Here is an 18,960-nt window from a genome sequence, read left to right as displayed (position 1 = left end):
GCATGTGTTGCGTCCACCAAGGCACTACTGGAGCCGTAGATATAGATCTCACCGGCCATTTCTTTAAATATTGAAGTCTGTCTACTCAAAACCAGTATTGCAAAGTGTCTGTCTACTCAAAACCAGTATTGCAAAGTGGGACTGACTTATGAGCTTCGGTTTGGGAAGACAGTCCGTCGTCTAAACCTGTAAGTAACTGCTTCATTTTTGCATCAATTTTCTCCTTTGCATTTTGTATTAAGAGAAATGCTATGTTTTCATGAAAGAGTTCTGTAGTTGCATGCCCTGGATGCTGGATCCAATAATATATGTAGTTGTTGCGAGGTTTTCTCATGAAGGATGTGATTGTCTCGTTATATGGTTTGTTAAAATGATCATGTTTTAGTCCAACTGTCTGACTGCTTTAAGAGTGGGAATGTCAAGGTTAAACTTCAATTCCATTTAAATATTACTCGGCCAACAATTATTGGATCCTATGAAAAGATTGTAGTAGTATATACTAAGAAATATTTAAATTAATTAAAACTATTCAAGTATATTATTACAAGTACGATTAAACCATGCATATAATGATATTAGATGTGTTTAGTGTCATTCTCTTACACATCTCTTTTACAAATCAGTCACTAACTCTATTGAACCCACATGTGGTCCCACAAATTCAATAGCAGATTTGCATATTTCTTGTATGGAGATGAACAAAAGAATGAAACTAAATATTTCTCTATCGAGATACTTTGAACACTACCTATTTAATATTGGCGATTATATCTACCCTAGCTTAAATTATATATTAGGCATTTGGACCATTAGTCCTGCTAACTAGCCTAATGCCTCACCGTTTTATGACTGCTGCGATCACCACTTTTGTTCTTATCGAGTTTATTCTTGTATTGCATATGAATTTCAAGAGAATATGATATAATCATATAGGCATAAAAACATTAAAACATAAAAGTAATAAACCACTATGACACTACTCAATAAGTACATCCATATTTACAATTCACATTTATAAAAACTTGGTAAAATATCACAGTAAGTAAGTAAATCCACCCCTACATTTATTAAAACTAGTATCATATCTAAGTAAGTAAACCTATACTTACAATCCTCAGAAAAGATCCTACACATATTTTCTGCAAACAAATAATATTCATGCAATAATACTTAAATTAGTAAATTAAAAATCCTTAAATAATATAACCAAACATCAAAATAGAATATTGTTTAGAGATCCCCATCTCTTTTTAAACATTTACCATTATTTTTTATTTACTTTATTTATTTATTACTAACTCATCTATTTGTCTCTACTCCATTTGTCCATAGTCCGTTCCAGTCCATTAGCTAGCTCATTTTTAGCTTATTAATTTATTTTATCCACTACCTTTAGCCATTCTGAGAGGATAACCTTAAAATTTGAGTTTCTCATTTAGTGATCAGGCTAAGACGACTAATACCACTAAATATAAACTTTCAGGATAAAATATACCTTATAGATATAAAAGTAAGTATGATCAATATATATACCTTATCTTAGCAACACGATGAACATCAAAACTACTCTCCAAAACTACAACCATAAAAACCTTTCCTATAGCCGTGAATCATTCAGAAAATTCATCAATAATAACACCCACAAGAACCGAACTCCATCCAGCTACTACCCCCATTTGGACATCCTCAGAAAAATCCACCACAAGAACAACCCAAATCAATCTCAACAATCATCTCCAAGCAAGATCAACCGCAACCCAAACAAAACCTAACACAAATCAACCAAGAATCAAGACCCAAAAGTTATAGAGGAAAATAATCTACCTTGATGAAACCAATTTTTGCTTCAACCGGTTAGCACCCATACCACTGCTCTCTCTCTCTCTCTCTCTCTCTCTCTCTCTGCTTTGTATCTAGAATGAAGTACCGAAGAGAACAAAAAAAAAAGAAAAAAAGAAAAAGAAAAAGAGGAATAGAAGAAAAAGGGAAGGCGTGAAAGAATAGAGAAAGGAGAAGAAATGGAAACAGGGGGAGAGAGAGAGAGAGCGGAGAAGTGATACATGCACAACAAAAGTGTGCACAATCTCACATGAAAAATGTTAAATTTACAACACCAACACAACAACCCCTCACATGAGGGTGGGCCCCACACACTGGAGCCCACCCTCATGTGAGGGGTTGTTGTAATGGTGTTGTGTTTCAAACCCCATCTCACATATATGAGTCACACCTATGTGTCTTGTTGTGCACAAGTTGTGCAAACTTTTGTTGTGTAAATATATTTACCCTAAAACTTATTAGTAAGTCTACCAAATGCTCACTAATAAAAACACGCACGGCCACTGCTTTCTTTCTTTTTCTTCTTTTTCACTTTCAACCCAAATATTTTTATTAAAGGTTAAATATAAAAAGGGCCTATGAACTAACAACTAATTTTAGAATAGCCCCCTAAATTTTTAAGTGTGCTAGAGTGACCAATCAAACTACATTGTGTTCTCAAAAGGACACTTTTTCTCATAATACCCTTATCCTCTAAAAAATAAAATAACAAGGGGTGGATTAATACCAAAAAAAAAATCGGATAAATGCAAAATCAGTCCCTATAATTAGCCTAAATCACAAATCACTTCGTGCAATATATAAAAATTGCAGAGGTCATCAAGGTAGGCCAAAATAACAATTTAGTCACTAGAGTCAAAACACTTGACAGATTCCGTTAATGTTCATGTTGGCACCAATAAAATGATGACATGTGTCACTCTTAATACAAAAAAAATAAATAAAAAATAAAAAATAAAAACAATAAAAAAATAAATTAGTTCATGTGGTTTACATGACTTACAATTAACTATTTTTTGTATCAAAATAAACTCAGAGATCCCTATGGTAGGCCCAAAACACAAATCATTTCCGGAATTATTTGCCAACAAGACATCCTTCACAAGGTTCATCCGGTTGATTAATGGAAGGCAACTCATTCACCATCTTCTTCTATGCCAACAATTTTAATCCGCCAAAATTTACATGTCCAAACCTCAAATTCCAAAGCCAAGACAAATCTTTCAAACAAGTCTTGAGATATTTAGCTAAATCTGTTTGAATATTTAATAGAAACATTCTATTGCTTGTCATTGGTAACTTTGGCTATCAAATTCTTCTAGTCATCTCTTAGTAAAAGACTGCGATTTTTCATATGAATTCATAGTCTTTCTCTAAGAGTTGTCCCAAGCTCAAAGTTTTACTTTTCATAATTGGAACAAAATAAACATTTGTAAGAAATTGATGTTCTCCGTTTTTCAAGCTAATTAAGATTGTACATTTCCCTTTTATTAGAGCTTTAGACAAGTCTCTAAAAGTAACATTCCCGTTCATTGATTCATTAAGCTCCACAAATTTGTTTGTCTCTACACATATGGTTGTTTGCCGCGTTGTCAAGATACCACGAGTTATTCTCTCCTCTTTCTTCTTCTTTATAAGCTAACAACAAAGAAGGCTGCGCTTCATCCTTTTCAACATAATTGACTTTGTCTTCCACATTGTTAATGTGGCTTCTACACTCCCAAGCATAATGACCATATTTTTGGCAATTATAACATTTAAACTGAGATTTATCATAGCTTATTCCACATTGCTTCAAATTATTTCTTCTTCCTCGTCCTTTTGATGCTTGACCTTTCTCTTCGTAATTGAAACTATTATGTCCGCTTCTTCCTTTTCCTCTACCATGGCCACAACCTCGTCCACGCCCTTGTTCTCTTTGGCTCCTTTCTTGCTCTTCTTCCTTATCTATTGAAACAAATCTTTGTAGCTAGAACTTGCTCCAATGGTTCTTCCTTCTTCTTGTTGGGCATTTCTTCATGGGCTTGTAAAGATCCCATGAATTGATCAATACTCATGGTTTCTATATCTTTTGACTCTTTAATAGCGACAACGATATAGTCAAATTTTTGTTGCATGGAACGAATGATCTTTTCAATGACTCGAACATCCTCCAATCTTTTTCCATAGCTCTTTGTTTGATTTACTATGGGAACACCTTTGAAAAATAATCCACGATCGACTCGGATTCTTTCATTCGAAAAACTTCAAATTCGCCTCTTAATGTTTGAAGGCGAACTTTCTTCACATTATCAATTTCTTGATAGGAGTTTAGGAGAATCTCCCATACTTGCTTGGAGGTGGTTGCATTTGCTACCTTCTCGAACATAACTTCATCCAAACATTGATAAATAAGGGTTAGAGCTTGTTGATTCTTCTTTCGAAGTTTTTGTAAAGCCTCTCTTTGATTAGGACTCAAAGCAGCTTTTTCACGAGGCTCATCATAACCTCTTTCTAAAATTTCCGAAGTATCTTGCGATCCAAGCAGTGCCTCCATACGAATGCACCAATTATCAAAATTGTCTTTGGAAAAGTGAGGAAATTGAAATGGAAAGTTTGAATTGGTCATTTCTATAAGGTCAATAAACTATGCTCTGATACCAATTTGTTGAAAATTGAAAAAAACAACACCCACTAAGAGAGAAAATGGAAAAGGAAGAGAAACACTAAATTGATAGAGGACTTTGTATTCTTTTATTCAACTTGATTAAAAGCAACTTGCTTACATGGGTATTTATAGGATACAATTGATCCTTCTATCTTTTTTTCTTTTCTTTTCTTTGCCTCATTCTACCTTTTTTACATTAACTTTATTCATTTACATCCCATAACTCCCATGTAACTCCTATATAAAATAACTTTGGAAAACTCAAAAAACACAACATCTTCAAGTCACTTAATAACATACGAGAATAATAAAAGACTCAAATAAATGTGATTAAAATTAAATTTATTATTCAATAGATGAACGAAAAAGAAAAATAAGTGTAATGCGTGGCTTAAATTGCTTTTGAGGAAAAAAAAAAAAAAAAAACAAAAACAAAAACAAAAAGTGATGCCAAAATTGCCGCTTCAAGTTGGAGGTATAAAAGCATCTTAACATATGCTTTAAATGGTTTTTTCTTTATGAGGTTGTCATGATCTTTAACATATGCATGAAGATAATAATTTAAATGTTATCTAATAAGTATTACTTCCTAATTAAGTATGCCTTCAGATTTAATAAATTTTGACACGTGTAGTGCATGATTTTAGGAAAATCATTACTAAATTCCTACATCAATAATATTGTTGCCTTCTGCAACACATATATTTCAAAATTATTAATAAAATGAAATAGGAAGACCTAGTGATCTACGTGGTAATGCCCATGAATCATGAGCTGTTTGGCAAACATATCTTCATAAAAAAGAACCCTAAATTATATTGTATGAAAATTCTGTACACCTTTTTATGAATCTCTTTGTTTGTATAGCACTTCTATATATAAAATAAGCTTGGCAATTCGGATTGGCGTGTCAACCCATCAGGTTAGCCTATCAACCCATTTAGCTAATTTGGTAAAAAAAAATATGTCATTAATGCGTCATAAATATGTCATAAACGGGTTGATGGGTCATAAACGGGTTATAAACGTGTCATTAACAGGTTAGCAGGTCATAAACGAGTCATTAACGTGTCATAAACGGGTTGACGGGTCATAAACGGGTTATAGCCTAAACCCAAACCCTATATATTCGTGTCGTGTTTGTGTCGGATTCGTGGGTCGTGTCAAAATTGCCAAGCCTATTATAAATGACTTTTTAATACATGCTGAAAATAGAGGTGGGTCCGCCTATGCTTAGGGAATTTTCAACATGCATGCATGGCACCACAACACCGTGCCACCATAGATTATTTACTGCAAGGGGTGTTGCTTGGGAAAAAATAAAAATTAATAAGACTGCAAGGTGCTCGGGGTAACTCAAATTTTTGCAAACCTTAGTTCTTGTTATAGACTAAGAATGTGTTTGAGAGTACGATTTTAAACCAAATCGTAGAAAGTAACCCTCCAAACAAATTCTATGAACATTTTTCCAAAATAAGGGAAATCAATATTAGAATTTTCAAAATTATAATTCTTATTTATATATAAGTATTAATGTTATTTACTACAATTTTATGCACAACTATCTCACAATGATGATGTAGCAGTCTAAACCAACCTTAAGATTTAATTTTTTAAAAACAATGTTAGGACTAATTAAGAGTTGGTTAAAACTGTCACGTTAGCATTATATGATCAAAATATAGTATGTAGCATTATTTTGTGTGTGTATCTTGAAGTACGTCATTCAAAGATATATAACATAAATTTTTTGCTCTAAGGAAGAATGAATAAATTACTTATAGAAAATAATAAGCGCTTTTGGACCTAATAATATTGTTATGGAATAATAACTCCATTGCATCAAACAATTTGAAATGAGAAGAAATAGGACAATGCTACTACGTACTGCTCACAAGCAGGCCAGGACTTCTAATTCTAGTTCGCGTTCTTGTGAATCTTGTGCTCTTCATTTGATTTAGTTACCGAATAGAAAAGCTCTTTATTTATTTGTAAACCCCTTTATTTCGGTCATTGACAAACAGTTGACTTTTCTTTTTTTTCCTATTTCGCCTATACAAATATCTTGAGTAACCGTATATTTCAGTTGTTGGTTTTTCCCAACAAATATTTTATTAATCAGGAAAAAAATAAGAATTACCAAATGATTAAACGTCAGTTAATGGTATGCAAGAAGAATGGAAAAGTCCGTCAAGGAATTCATATTATTACTTTTATTGTCTTTAATTTATGCTCCTAACCCTATTTGGATATACTCACAGATTAAACATGGAGATAAAGGGTGGCTTGACTGTAGCTGCCCTTCAAGTTCTTGACAAACATAATTATGTGGCTTGGACTGTTCGGGTAAAAACTTATTTGATGGCATACGATCTTTGGGACTTAATTGAAGGAACCACCGGACCTCCAAGTCATGATGAGGCTGCTTTTAAGGCTTGGAGTATGAAGAATTCGACAGCCTTAAATGTAATCCAAATTTCATGCGGACCGGACACATTTTCTAAGATTATTCATATTAGTTCTGTAAAAATCGCTTGGGATACATTGGCAAAAAAGTTTCTTCGTGTTCTTGAGGAAGATAATTATGTGGATTGGAGTGTTCAAATAAAAACCTATTTGAAGGCCCATGATCTTTGGGAGATAATTGAAGCAACCACTGAACCTCCCAGGGAAGATGATGAAGCTGCCTTTAAGGCTTGGAGTAAGAAGAATTCCACAGCCTTACATGTAATCAAAATTTCATGCGGAACAAAAACAGATTTTGAGATTATTCAGATTACTTCGGCGAAAACCGCTTGGGATATGTTGGCAGAGAAGTATGCCGTGCCTACAGGTGCTGACTCCAATCCCCCCGCCCTCCTCTCTCTCTCTCTCTCTCTCTCTCTCTCTCTCTCTCTCTCTCAAAAGCTCATAATAGCAGGCATATTTTCTTGTGATTTCAATTCAGTCATCAAATTTTCAATTATGATAATTAAAATTTAAAATTTTACCTTAGTTTCAAAATGTTCATTTGTCAACTTATTTTTGAATTAATTGGCATAGTTCCATGTCAGATAAACAAATTGATGAAAACTTAGTTGAATAAAATAAAAAATGAAATAGTGGTGGTTATGAGCTAGCTAGTCCTCACCTCACATAAATTTAAATAGTATAATTATCTTATTAAAGAAGGTCTTGTTACCTAATGATAGTTCCTTTTATCTTTCAAAGTTTTGGTTCACAATGACTATTACTTATTCTTTTCTAGTTCTGTTATTTAATCTAGTTTATTTATTTATTTATTTATTTTTTTAATCTTTCTCAAACGGGGGAGAGGGAAAATGAGTTATTTATTCTAGTTCAGTTGGTCGATTTTATTATTTTTAGAAAATCATTAGTTCAATGAAGTCTTATTGGTTTTATTGTAGGGTATAGTAAACTATATAACCAAAATTAGTCTTGTTAGAATAGTTTCTGGTAGGGACGTAGGATGTGAACTGCACGTTTTTTAATGCTCTTCACGCTTTCACGATCATTGCAAAACAATTAAAACTAAGAGACACTTCTAGGGGTCTCGCTCCGATGCCTAAATTAGCTTTTGAGAGAAAAGTATGCTCAATGCATAAAATAATCAATTTGTCATTTATACCTGGGGTATGGGCCTAATTATAGGCAAAGAGGGAGAGTTAAACCTGAATTAGGTTTTCTATTCACACTTAACCATGGAATTTGATTTGGTCTGGGAGTTCTATTCTCATTCAACTTGAAGTAGGACTGTTGACCAGATTCTTCAAGGAGTCTTAATTAGACCCGGATTGTGCTCATACCCCCCAATTCGGCTGGAGTAGCGTTCTGATCCTGATTTTAAGTGGGATTTATTCCCAAAAGTTACCCCCCCCCCCTTCTATCCCTAATTCGAGACATACTCGGATAATGGGAATTCTGTGTCTCGAAAAATTCGAGCCTTGACTTCTTTCGAGGCTAGCTTGAATGATCTTTAGCTCATGACCCTTAAAAGTCTCGGGTTCAACTGCTCTATTTCCTGGCGATACCGAGCATGTGATCACACTCGTGACATGTCTTTTTATCCTTGTGAATATCGACCTACCCCTCTGATTTCGGATTATGTAGGTGATGCTCCTTAGTAAAATTTGTTGAGAATATCTTTCGAAAATGTGTGATACCTTTGTAGTTTTTGAAAACCTGAAACCTGCAAACCCGAGGATCAAATCCTACCCCCCATGCCTTCTCGTTTTTTCTTAGGGTTTTCACCCTATAACATGAAAATTGAGGGTTGTCTCCCTTCCTTGTTTTCTCTGCAGGGATTTCTCCCTGGATTTTCCTTAGGGCTTTCTCCATATTTTCAGGCAGATTCCTTTGCCTCATTATTTTTTCCTCATATTTTCTCCCTAGCTCCTTCCTAAAAAGAAGCAACATCAACGGGTTCCTGATCTTGGCTATAACCTAATGTTGCCTCAGGAGTCAGTTCTTTACACCGCCAAATCCTGCTTCTTCAATCATCTCTTCTCTCTATATCCTCCCAGGGATCATTCTCCTAATCCATCTCATCTCATTTAGGAAGGTCTCGTGGATAATAATCCTGATGGATTCTTTCGTGTCCGCAAAGCCAGAAACTCTGTCAAGAATATCTTGCACAACTCCTCAACTTATCAACAGAATTCATGGGTAACTTCCTGAACAAGTCCCAGGCACTCCCAGAGAGACTAAGAGGGAAGGCCTGACACCCCACTTCGATCATCGGGTGTCCCGTGAAGATCAAGATGATCTCAAAAATTCTCCAAGTGATCAAGAGGATCTCTGTCTCCAGCATAACTCAAGATCTGAGGGACCTTGAACTTCTCGGGTAGCTGGTAGTTTTCTACCCACCTGGTGAAGGGTGAGCCAGTACCTAATACAATCTTGACCACCACTACAGATTTTCTTTTCTCTTTCTCTTCGTCTCCATGTGTGTGCACCTTCTCTCCAACTCAGCAACAATTCTGCTCAAATCTCCTCCATCTTCTTGTTGGTCTCCATGACGCTTGGCCCTTTCGTTCCTTTGTTCCCAGTGATTATCCTCTCGAAAATTATCTTCTTGGTGATCGTTCAATCAACGATCCTCCTCTTCTTCATGTTCATCCCAGTTCACCTAGGGATGGGATTGTCCTAGAATTTTGAGTAGTAACTCCACATTCTGCCTTGTTATGGCTTCAATCCGAGCTTTCAACACTGTTAAGCGGTCTTGATCTCCGCTGCCCAAGGGAAGGAAAGGTGCTGGCAGTCGATTGTTCTAATCTTTTCAGGACGGATTGGGGCTGAATGACTGGCTCCAGCTACTGTCTTCTCATTGAATCGGCCACGAGAACATGTCCTCTTTTGCATAGCAAATATTTTTTTCTTTTATGAGAAATGAATAAATGTTCCCAAAGATGGTGTCAAACTGTTAGAACAGTTTTCAGTACTGTGTGAACTGCACGTTCCTCGGTGCTCTTCATGCTCCCACGATCACTACAAAATAACTTAACCTAAGAGACTTTTCTGGGGGTCTTGCTCCAATGCCTAAATTAACTTTTGAGAGAAACGTATGCTTAATGCATAAAATAATCAATTTGCCATTTATACCTGTGGTATGGGTTTATTTAAAGGCAAAGAGGTGGAGTAAAACCTGAATTAGGTTTTCTACTCCTACTTAACCTTGGAGTTTGATTTGGTCTGGGAGTCCTATCACCATTGATCTGGGAGTAGGACCATCGACCAGATTCTTTAAAAAGTTATAATTGGACTAAGATTGTGGCTCATACCCCCAATTTGACTTGGAGTAAGGTTTTGATCCCAATTTTGAGTGGGATTTATTCCCAACAAGTCTGTACATGATTTTTCAATTTAACCATCATTTAGTGTGATATTATAACTATGTAAAAAAATCTAGTACATTGTTGATGGTGCATATATAATATATTTTATACACAAACACACACGAGAGGGAGATATGAACTAATTTAATAAAATTTTGCTTTTGAATAAGATTTTTCCTTCCAAGTTTCCTTTGTTATAAAGAACGTTTAGGCTGGTGATATATACGCTTTTTGTCGGTACGTACTAATTCTACCGACCTTTACATACTGAGTTAATTCTGAAATTTAAAATCCCAAGAAAAAGAACATCCCATATATAGTGGCCATGTTGATGTTAGAGTGCCTTCAAAAATCTTTAATCTGCAGGCAGTGACGAAAATGGGAACGTTGACTATGTTCAGTATGAGGCCTTAAGAGAGGCTCTGAAAAGTGGTGATTGGAATGCTGTAGAGGAGTTCCTTCAGCGCCAGCCCGATGCAAGGAGTGCAAAAATCACGTTTTTAGGCCAAACGGCTCTTCACCTTGCTGTTATTGCTGGACATGAGTGTATAGTGGAGAAATTAGTGGATGTAATGTCGGTGGAAGACTTGGCAATTCTAGATACGGATGGCAACACAGCTCTACCTTATGCAATTAGTGCGGGAAACTACAAGATGACTGCATGCATGATTGGAAAGAACAACAACTTGGTCAGCATTAAATATTCGAAGTCAAGTAATATTCCAGCTAATAGGGCTTTTTACAATGGGCATACAGAGTTGGCTGGATATCTCTATTCTCACACTCCATTGGAACATCTAACGCAAGAAAATGCCGTCGACGGCGCTACAGTTTGTACCTTTGCTATATATAGCCGATGTTTAGGTAAGAACCAACTCTTCGCCTAAGTCTAACAATCCATCGGTCGTTATTTCTAATGATTTGAAATTGTCGCAATATAATTCCCTTTTTGATCCAACAGATAGTGCTTTGGATTTAATTAGGAAGTGTCCACGTTTGGCTCTTGCTCAAGACAATGAGGATCGGTCCCCTTTGTACGCTTTGGCCGATATGCCTAATGCATTCCCAAGTGGAGATGGGCTCGTGTTTTGGAAACGATGGATCTACAACTACTGTTAGTACCAATCTCTTTTCTCTTAATGTTAGAACAGTTTTTGGTACAGTGTAAACGGCACTTTTTATCGATATTCTCACGTTCCCCCAATCACTGAAAAACAAACTAAAATTAATTAAGAGAACTCGCCAAGGTACCGGTGGGGTCTCACTACGATGCCTAAGTAAGTCTTTGTGACAACCTATTTTTATTTTTATTTTCAAAACGGATCATCACAGTAGCGTGATAATTTTTCATGAACCAACACAACTCAAACGCATCACCTGTCATGTGCATAACATATCAAAGACTAAACACATTGCAGCTGAAACTAATATCATTAACTAATAGTATTAATTACAACATCAGAGCTATATATCATGTGGCTCAGGTATAATCATATACAAGCTTTCCAAATCTTCGAAAAATATAAGCATATGAATACATCTAAGTAATAAACAAACGATATCATAACTCAGCTACACTCATATACAAGCCTTTCAAACCTTCAAGAAATACAAGCATACGTGTACATCTAAGCCTAACATCACATATAAATCATCATATGCAATCAAGCCAAAAAGACATAAATATGTTATGTTCCATTCAAACTTATAAGCATATAGGTATGCCTAGCATAAAATTCTACATAAATCATTCTATACATTCCAGTTGTTATGATATTTATATATGCTATATTCCATTCAAACACATATACATTTTGGTACATTTAGTTATGAAAATCATCATAAAACATGTCACACATCATCATCGTGCTTTGCATGCCTTTCATTCATTTTCCTCACATCTTGGTGCCAAGGGTTACGCAACCCAATGGTCTTTTATTTCATAGTGTCCAGGGCTATGCAGCCCAAGGGTTTTGTTTCATGGTGTCGAGGGGTACACAGCCCAACAGTCTTTCATTTCATAGTGCCTAGAGGTATGCAGCACAAGGGTCTTATTGAATGGTACCCATGGGTATGCATCCCAAGGGTCTTTAGTTCAACATTTTGTTCCATGTACATCATTGTGCTTTCGTGACATATAATCATTGTGTCCATACTTTCACACACTTATGCATCAATTAACATAATGTACTTCTAATGTCATTTTTAAACATATCATGAAATTCATAAATCTTATCACAATTCTCAATTTACATAACATACTTTAAAACTCATAAACGATGGATTGTCTATCTGCTATTTGTCACATGGACAGAAACCAAAAGGTTCTCCTCAAAGGGGGCTAGCATATATATCATGAATCCAAAAAAGAAAGAGAAGGAAAAAAAGAAGAAAGAAAAGAAAAGATAGCCTCCAACACTCCAAAATGTATTACTTTGTTTATCTTGTCATAGAAAAATATAAAGAGCATTTATTTAAGTAGGGTCCTGGTCGCATTTGCACCCATATATCCGATGCTACAACACACTATATAATAAAGCCAAATTTCTAAGGTATTGAAAAGTTATTTTATTTTATTTTTGTAATTTGTATTGAAAAGTTATTTATTTAATCTTTTGTGTTGCTAAAAAGAAAATTGCTCATGTGAGATATGTAGTAATACTATTACCGAACTTCTTACTCGAGATTCGTTGACCTTTTGTGATGAAAGGTATATACATTCAACCGGCTTGGGCCACCAAGGAAATTCGTTTGAACATTCAAGACGTAGAAAAAAGTCGAAGTGATCAAATAAAATTCTTTGGATCAGGTATGTTGTGGCCTAAACTTCTTATCCCTAACATTTGGATTGTAGCAATTAGAATAATATTTTGGACAACTTCATATTTTCTCTTGTGATAATTACTTAAATGATAAAACCATGACTTGCCTTCATCAAAGAAAACATTAGTAACAATCAACTATCAAAAGTGACGGCTGAATAAGCACATGCATATCAGCGATAACATTTGAGTTGCTGCTAATAATGTCACTGCTAATGATGATATTTCTTGGAATGGGGGAGACCTTGGCATTTTGACATAGATGCTACATATAAGGGGTGAGACAATGTTTATATAATTATATACGAAGTGTTTTTGGAAGATTGTGTTAGGTACTATAAAAGAGGATGACATACCGAAGAATTCTAAAGTAGATAGAGCTTTTCTCTTAATTAAAAGTCAAGATTTCTTCACATAAACAAAGAGTTAAGAAAGAATGGACAAGGATCCTCTTCATTTCAAGTGCAATAAAGTTGTGTCCTTTAAGCATGTAAGAAGCACATTCTTTCTTATTAACGCTATTAAAAAAGAAATGAGAATCACATACTTCTTTTTTTTTTAAAAAAAAAAACATGTACTTTTCACATGCTAAGGGACACAGGTCATATTTTTAGAAATTGGGTTGTGGAAGTTCCTACACAGTTTGTAAGAAATTTCTATACTTAGTAAATTATCGATCCTTAACGGATTTTAATTAATAGATGGTTTTTTGCGCTCGCGCCCCACACACACATGCACACAATCATATATGATTACTAGAAATTTACTGACAGCTAGGCTAGCAATAGCCACCTCCTTCATAGAGAAAATGGTTACTAGAGTCCTTTGATCTCATGATTACTAAGGACACTCCGATGCTCAATCTGCATGGTGTTTGGAGAAAATTTTACAAATAATATATATAGATTTTTTAGGAGGAAACCAAATGCCCCCTTTTACGTGGTCGCTTGTGCTACGCTTCCTTTTATATTATTTTCTACATCTACTATCTGTGAAGATGTCCAATGTTCAATCCTTGTTTTTTTAGGATTTTGCTTCCACTCTGGAATAGTGGGCAGTTATCTTCCGCATAATGGGAGTGAAATTATTTTCCATGTATAGTGTGTGGTTATTCCTCATGCAGTGGGTTTGTGCCATTATTTCCATGAGCTGGCCGGGCAATTACTCCCTATGTATTGGTCTATGTTAGAGAGGTTTCTTGAGTGGGACTGACGATAAATTATATCCCCAATTGTTAGGGTCTGTTTGAGTTCGCGATTTTAAAATGTGCAATTTAAAAATAGTGATTTTAAAATGTGCGATTTTAAAAAATAATTTTGGAGTAATTACCTTTTCCCCCCATCAACTACCAGCCATTGTCAACATGCCCCCACCAACTGATAATCAAACTACCAACTTTACATACTTTGCCCCCCTCCGTCAGGGAATCCCGTTAACTTGGACGGAATATTCTATTTTTGGGCGTTAATTTTGGTTTAAAGACCAAAATGCCCTCCAACAGTAATTAATAAAAAAAAATATTAAAATTAATATGTTTAAAAAAGTTGAGGGCATTTAAGTCTTTTTACGAATTAAACTGACGGAAGGGGGCAAAGTATGTAAAGTTGGTAGTTGAATGCTCTCTTTTGGTCGAGGTGTCAGTTCATGGGGTCATGTTGACAATGGCTGGTAGTTGATGGGGGAAAAAGGTAATTACCCCAATAATTTTTCAAAACCAATTAATTGCTTGGTAAAATCGCAGAAAATCACAATTTAACTATCAAAATAGTGTTTTTAAAAACATACCCCTTACTTGCAATTTGAAAACACAGTTTTTTCTACATTTTTAAACCATAATATTTTTAACACACATAATTTTATTTATTAATTTTATTTTAGTAATAATTTTCTATTGTGTATGAGTAACCGAATTTCATATTTATTTTGCAGTGCTAGCTCTATTGCGCCAGCTAGTTTCGAATCTCCTTAACTTCTTGGGTATAGTACATACGTCAATTCAATTAATACCATACCTCGCTTAATTAATAATTTGTGGAGCCTTTGAACTCTATTTTATATATATATAGTTTCATCTAGCTAAGTTGGCATTGTTTCGATTGTTGATAAAGGAATCAAGGATTTATATGGATCGAAATTAGTTCACGCCAAGTCCCATGAACTTCTGGTTCACATGTGCAAAGAAGTTTCAATTTTGAATGAGAAGCAAAGGAAGAAAGGTCAACTTTATGATGCCATCTTCCGTTCTATCGAGAAAGGAAATTTTGATTTTATTTTTGGTATGGTCAAAGCAAATCCAGACCTTATATGGAGCCGTAATGGAGATAGCACATCCATATTTTCACATGCTGTCCTACATCGGCAAGCAAAAATCTTTAGCCTTATATACCAGCTTGCTGACAAGAAAACTATGACAAGTTGGGCTAATAAGAAAAGCAATATCATGTTACATATGGCAGGAATGACAGGAGCTTCGATTCTACTTAATCGAATCCCAGGGGCGGCTTTGCAGATGCAAAAGGAACTACAATGGTTTAAGGTCATCTCTCTCATTTAAAACTTTTCTCATATACTTTCACTGATTAGTACCCTACAAGCCAAATTGAATTTTATTTTTTAAAATAAAATTTATGTTATGACTATTTAGTTTTATATCTTGGAATTCTACACATTCATATCACCTTTTAGAATTCCTATAACATTCATGTAATACATTGATCTAGCTTTTTGATTCATGTTCTACCCTTTCATATTCCTTAACCTCTCATTATGATTCCATATCTATAAAATGGAGTATTGAGTAGTATGTAAAACACACAATAATAGAGAAGAATCATACATAGTTCCTGAAGAACTAGCTAGTTTCACATATTGTAATATTTTTATCTTGTCTTGTTATTTTCTTTGATTTTACAACAATTTATTTTATTTTCAATATTCATATTGTTTGGGTAATTGTGATTCAAGAGATTAATTGAATTCATGTTGTATTGTATGTGATTTAGGTGCTTTAAGTGCAATTAATGCATAAAATATCTAAATTACAAGGTCCTTGTAACTTGTAACAAGTAGTGAAATTGAACATTTCATTTGCAATATAATTACAATAACATATTAACTCTTTAACATGTTGATGCATTTAGAATGCATTGTGTTGGACTACCATGAAAATGCATTCTACAAATAGCTATACCTTGAATGCATTTCTTAGATCTACTAATTGCAAAGACTCTTAATTTTGAGATAATGAGTTCTACAAAGAGTTGTCCCTTAACGAAGGATTTGGGAGACGTGCGGTGGTAAGGTGTGAGCTAAAAACAATGATTGAAAGTTGGAGAAGCCTAGATCAGACAGATCTTTTGTTGGGTTTGGTGGGAGGGTCGAGCACGCTTGATCGCAAGCTTATTAATGAAGCTCTAAACATTTAGAAGGGTTGCTTAGACAACATTTCTGGCGAGTGGCTTGAGAGATGTTATTTCCAAACAAATGAAAGGTTGAAGACAGAAGCTAGTTCAATTGGGGCTTATTAGGGATTATATCATTTAAGGAGATATGTAAAGTACCCAACTGTACAAAAAACTTTAGGCACGAATGTTAAGAGTATAGATGGCGAATAGGATTCTAGATGCTTCAGTGCTTACAACACAAACAAACAGATAAAATAATAAATAATGTAAATAAAGTTCATGTTCTTGGGATAATGATACTTAACCTTTTATAAGTTTAAGACTTTGGGTAACTGATGATTTAATTGATATTCATTCTATCTTTGATAATTCACTAATTCCTTTTTTAATTTGTTATATTACGTATTGAGCTTTAATGTTAATATTTATTCTTCCTACCTATAAGGTTAAATTGTCTGTCTTTATAGTATTGTCATTGACCAATAGGGTATTAAGTTTATATATTAGTAGCTTCTCTTTCTTCTTTTTTTTCTTTTTTTCCTTTCAAGACATACTTATCCCTCTCAAGCATTATACCAAAATTGCAATATTCTCTCAAATTCTAAAAAGTTGCAATTGGTACACGAAATGAGTATTCAATTAGGAAAATAAATAGTTGTTACTAGGAATGAATGAGTATGGAATGAAATAATTATTCATATTCTTTAGTTTGGTGAAAGATATGCCCTAATTGGAATTGAATCTAAATTATCAAAAAAACCCCCACATGATTGTTTTATTTTTTTCTAAAACTAAATTTTTTTTTTAAAAAAAAAAAAAAAAAAAAAAAAAAAAAAAAAAACGTTTAATTGTAGTGGGTGGACAACCACCCACAGAAGAACCCAAGGGTGGCTGCAACACCCTTAGTGCCGTTGGGGGTGGTCACGGCCACCCCAATGCAAATCGAGGGTGGCCTGACACGACTCGAAGATGCCTAGGCCACCCGCAAATTCACCGAGGATGCTCGCACCATCCCTGGAGTAGCTAGGGGGTTATGTGGCCACCCCCGGGTTCTATTGTGACTTGGGTGGCTAGACACCCACATCAATTGAACTTTTTAATTTTTATTTTTTTTTAAAGGGATGAGGGGTTAAAATAATATAAATAATTTTACTTTTTTCCAAAAACATTGTCTATTTCTTAAAGAATAGCGATTCCTCTCATTTATAAGAGTTAAATCGACAATGCAGGAGGTGGAAAGTATTGGCATTCCCAGGTGTAAGGAATATTTGAACACTGATGGTTTGACTCCTAGGGAATTGTTTACAAAGAACCACATAGACTTGAAGAAAGAAGGAGAAAAATGGATGAAGGGCACAGCAACTTCTTGTACAGTGGTAGGCGCTCTCATTGTTACTATTATGTTTGCTGCAGCCTTTACTGTTCCAGGTGGTAACAATCAAGATACTGGCTTCCCTGTATTCTTAGATGAAAGATTGTTCATGCTCTTTATAATATCCGATGCCTTGTCGCTCTTTTCCTCCACAACTTCAGTCGTGATGTTTTTGGGAATCCTAACATCACGCTATGCAGAAGATGATTTCCTTGAATCCTTGCCAAGAAAGATGATCATAGGACTTTCCACTCTTTTCTTTTCCATTGCAGCCATGATGATAGCATTTTCTACTGCTCTTTTAATTATGCTACAAGGACAATATTCATGGATAATCATTCCTGTCATTTGTTTGGCTAGTGTACCTGTCACCTTATTCATATTGATGCAATTTCCCCTTCTTGTTGACATGTGCATGTCAACTTACGGACCAGGCATCTTTGATAAGAAAATGGGGAGGTGGGTATGACGTTCCTCATTTTGTTGTATAATGTAAATGTTTTCCAAGAAGAATTGGCATACTAGCCAAAACTAACGATTTTTTTTGTCTAGGACAGATGACTGATAAATCTTCATTTGGTTTATTTTGCCTATTTTGTGATTCATCCAGATAGTTTAAGACCAATTATCATTATATCTTTTTATTATTAAATTTTCTATTTTATATTGTTCCAAATATGATATCTTTGACACACACATAGCAGCACAAGAGCTCATTCAGGTACCGCTGATCCATGGCAGTCCCTCATGCAGCTTGACTTGGAGATACACTACAAAAAATTGAGTTTTTAGTAACTGGCATTTAGTGATGTGTCAGACGGTCTTACACGTCACTAAAAGTTAGTGACGTCGCATTAGTGACGCTTTTTCAATGTCTCAAAACCCGAAGTCGCTAAATTTCTTTTAGAATCTGACACATCACTAACACGTCACTAAAATTCCCATCTTATTATTATTATTATTATTGTTGTTGTTGTTGTTGTTGTTGTTGTTTTAGTGACGTGTAAATTGTGATGTGTTGACATGTTACAAAATTGTGACG

The 18,960-nt window shown here is 34.8% G+C and overlaps 2 protein-coding genes across 3 annotated transcripts; one reads left to right on the top strand and one right to left on the bottom strand.

Moving 5' to 3' along the window:
* The first annotated feature begins 28 nt into the window (after positions 1 to 28).
* LOC133879638 (ankyrin repeat-containing protein ITN1-like) lies at positions 29 to 18,570 on the top strand. 2 transcript variants are annotated; one of them, XM_062318274.1, is made up of 8 exons: positions 31 to 188; positions 6,748 to 7,319; positions 10,687 to 11,184; positions 11,282 to 11,434; positions 13,031 to 13,129; positions 15,072 to 15,119; positions 15,251 to 15,678; positions 17,776 to 18,570. In XM_062318274.1, exons 2-8 carry the CDS (start codon positions 6,755 to 6,757, stop codon positions 18,385 to 18,387), a joined length of 2,403 nt encoding a protein of 800 aa, XP_062174258.1. In that variant the 5' UTR covers positions 31 to 188; positions 6,748 to 6,754; the 3' UTR covers positions 18,388 to 18,570. The 2 variants fall into 2 exon arrangements, with proteins under 2 accessions (XP_062174259.1, XP_062174258.1); XM_062318275.1 differs by lacking the exon at positions 15,072 to 15,119 and having other exon boundaries at positions 29 to 188; positions 15,599 to 15,678.
* On the bottom strand, positions 3,634 to 4,447 carry LOC133879015 (uncharacterized). The gene is made up of 2 exons (XM_062317566.1): positions 4,037 to 4,447; positions 3,634 to 3,786 (listed from the first exon to the last, which is right to left on the bottom strand). The coding sequence occupies exons 1-2, from the start codon at positions 4,445 to 4,447 to the stop codon at positions 3,634 to 3,636; spliced, it is 564 nt and encodes a 187-aa protein (XP_062173550.1).
* Positions 18,571 to 18,960: the final 390 nt, after the last annotated feature.

Source organism: Alnus glutinosa, chromosome 10 (genome assembly GCF_958979055.1).
Source record: "Alnus glutinosa chromosome 10, dhAlnGlut1.1, whole genome shotgun sequence".
In the NCBI taxonomy this organism is placed as follows: Eukaryota; Viridiplantae; Streptophyta; class Magnoliopsida; order Fagales; family Betulaceae; genus Alnus; species Alnus glutinosa.
Note: the sequence above shows the minus strand (reverse complement) of the source record. Positions and strands in the feature narration are given on the sequence as shown.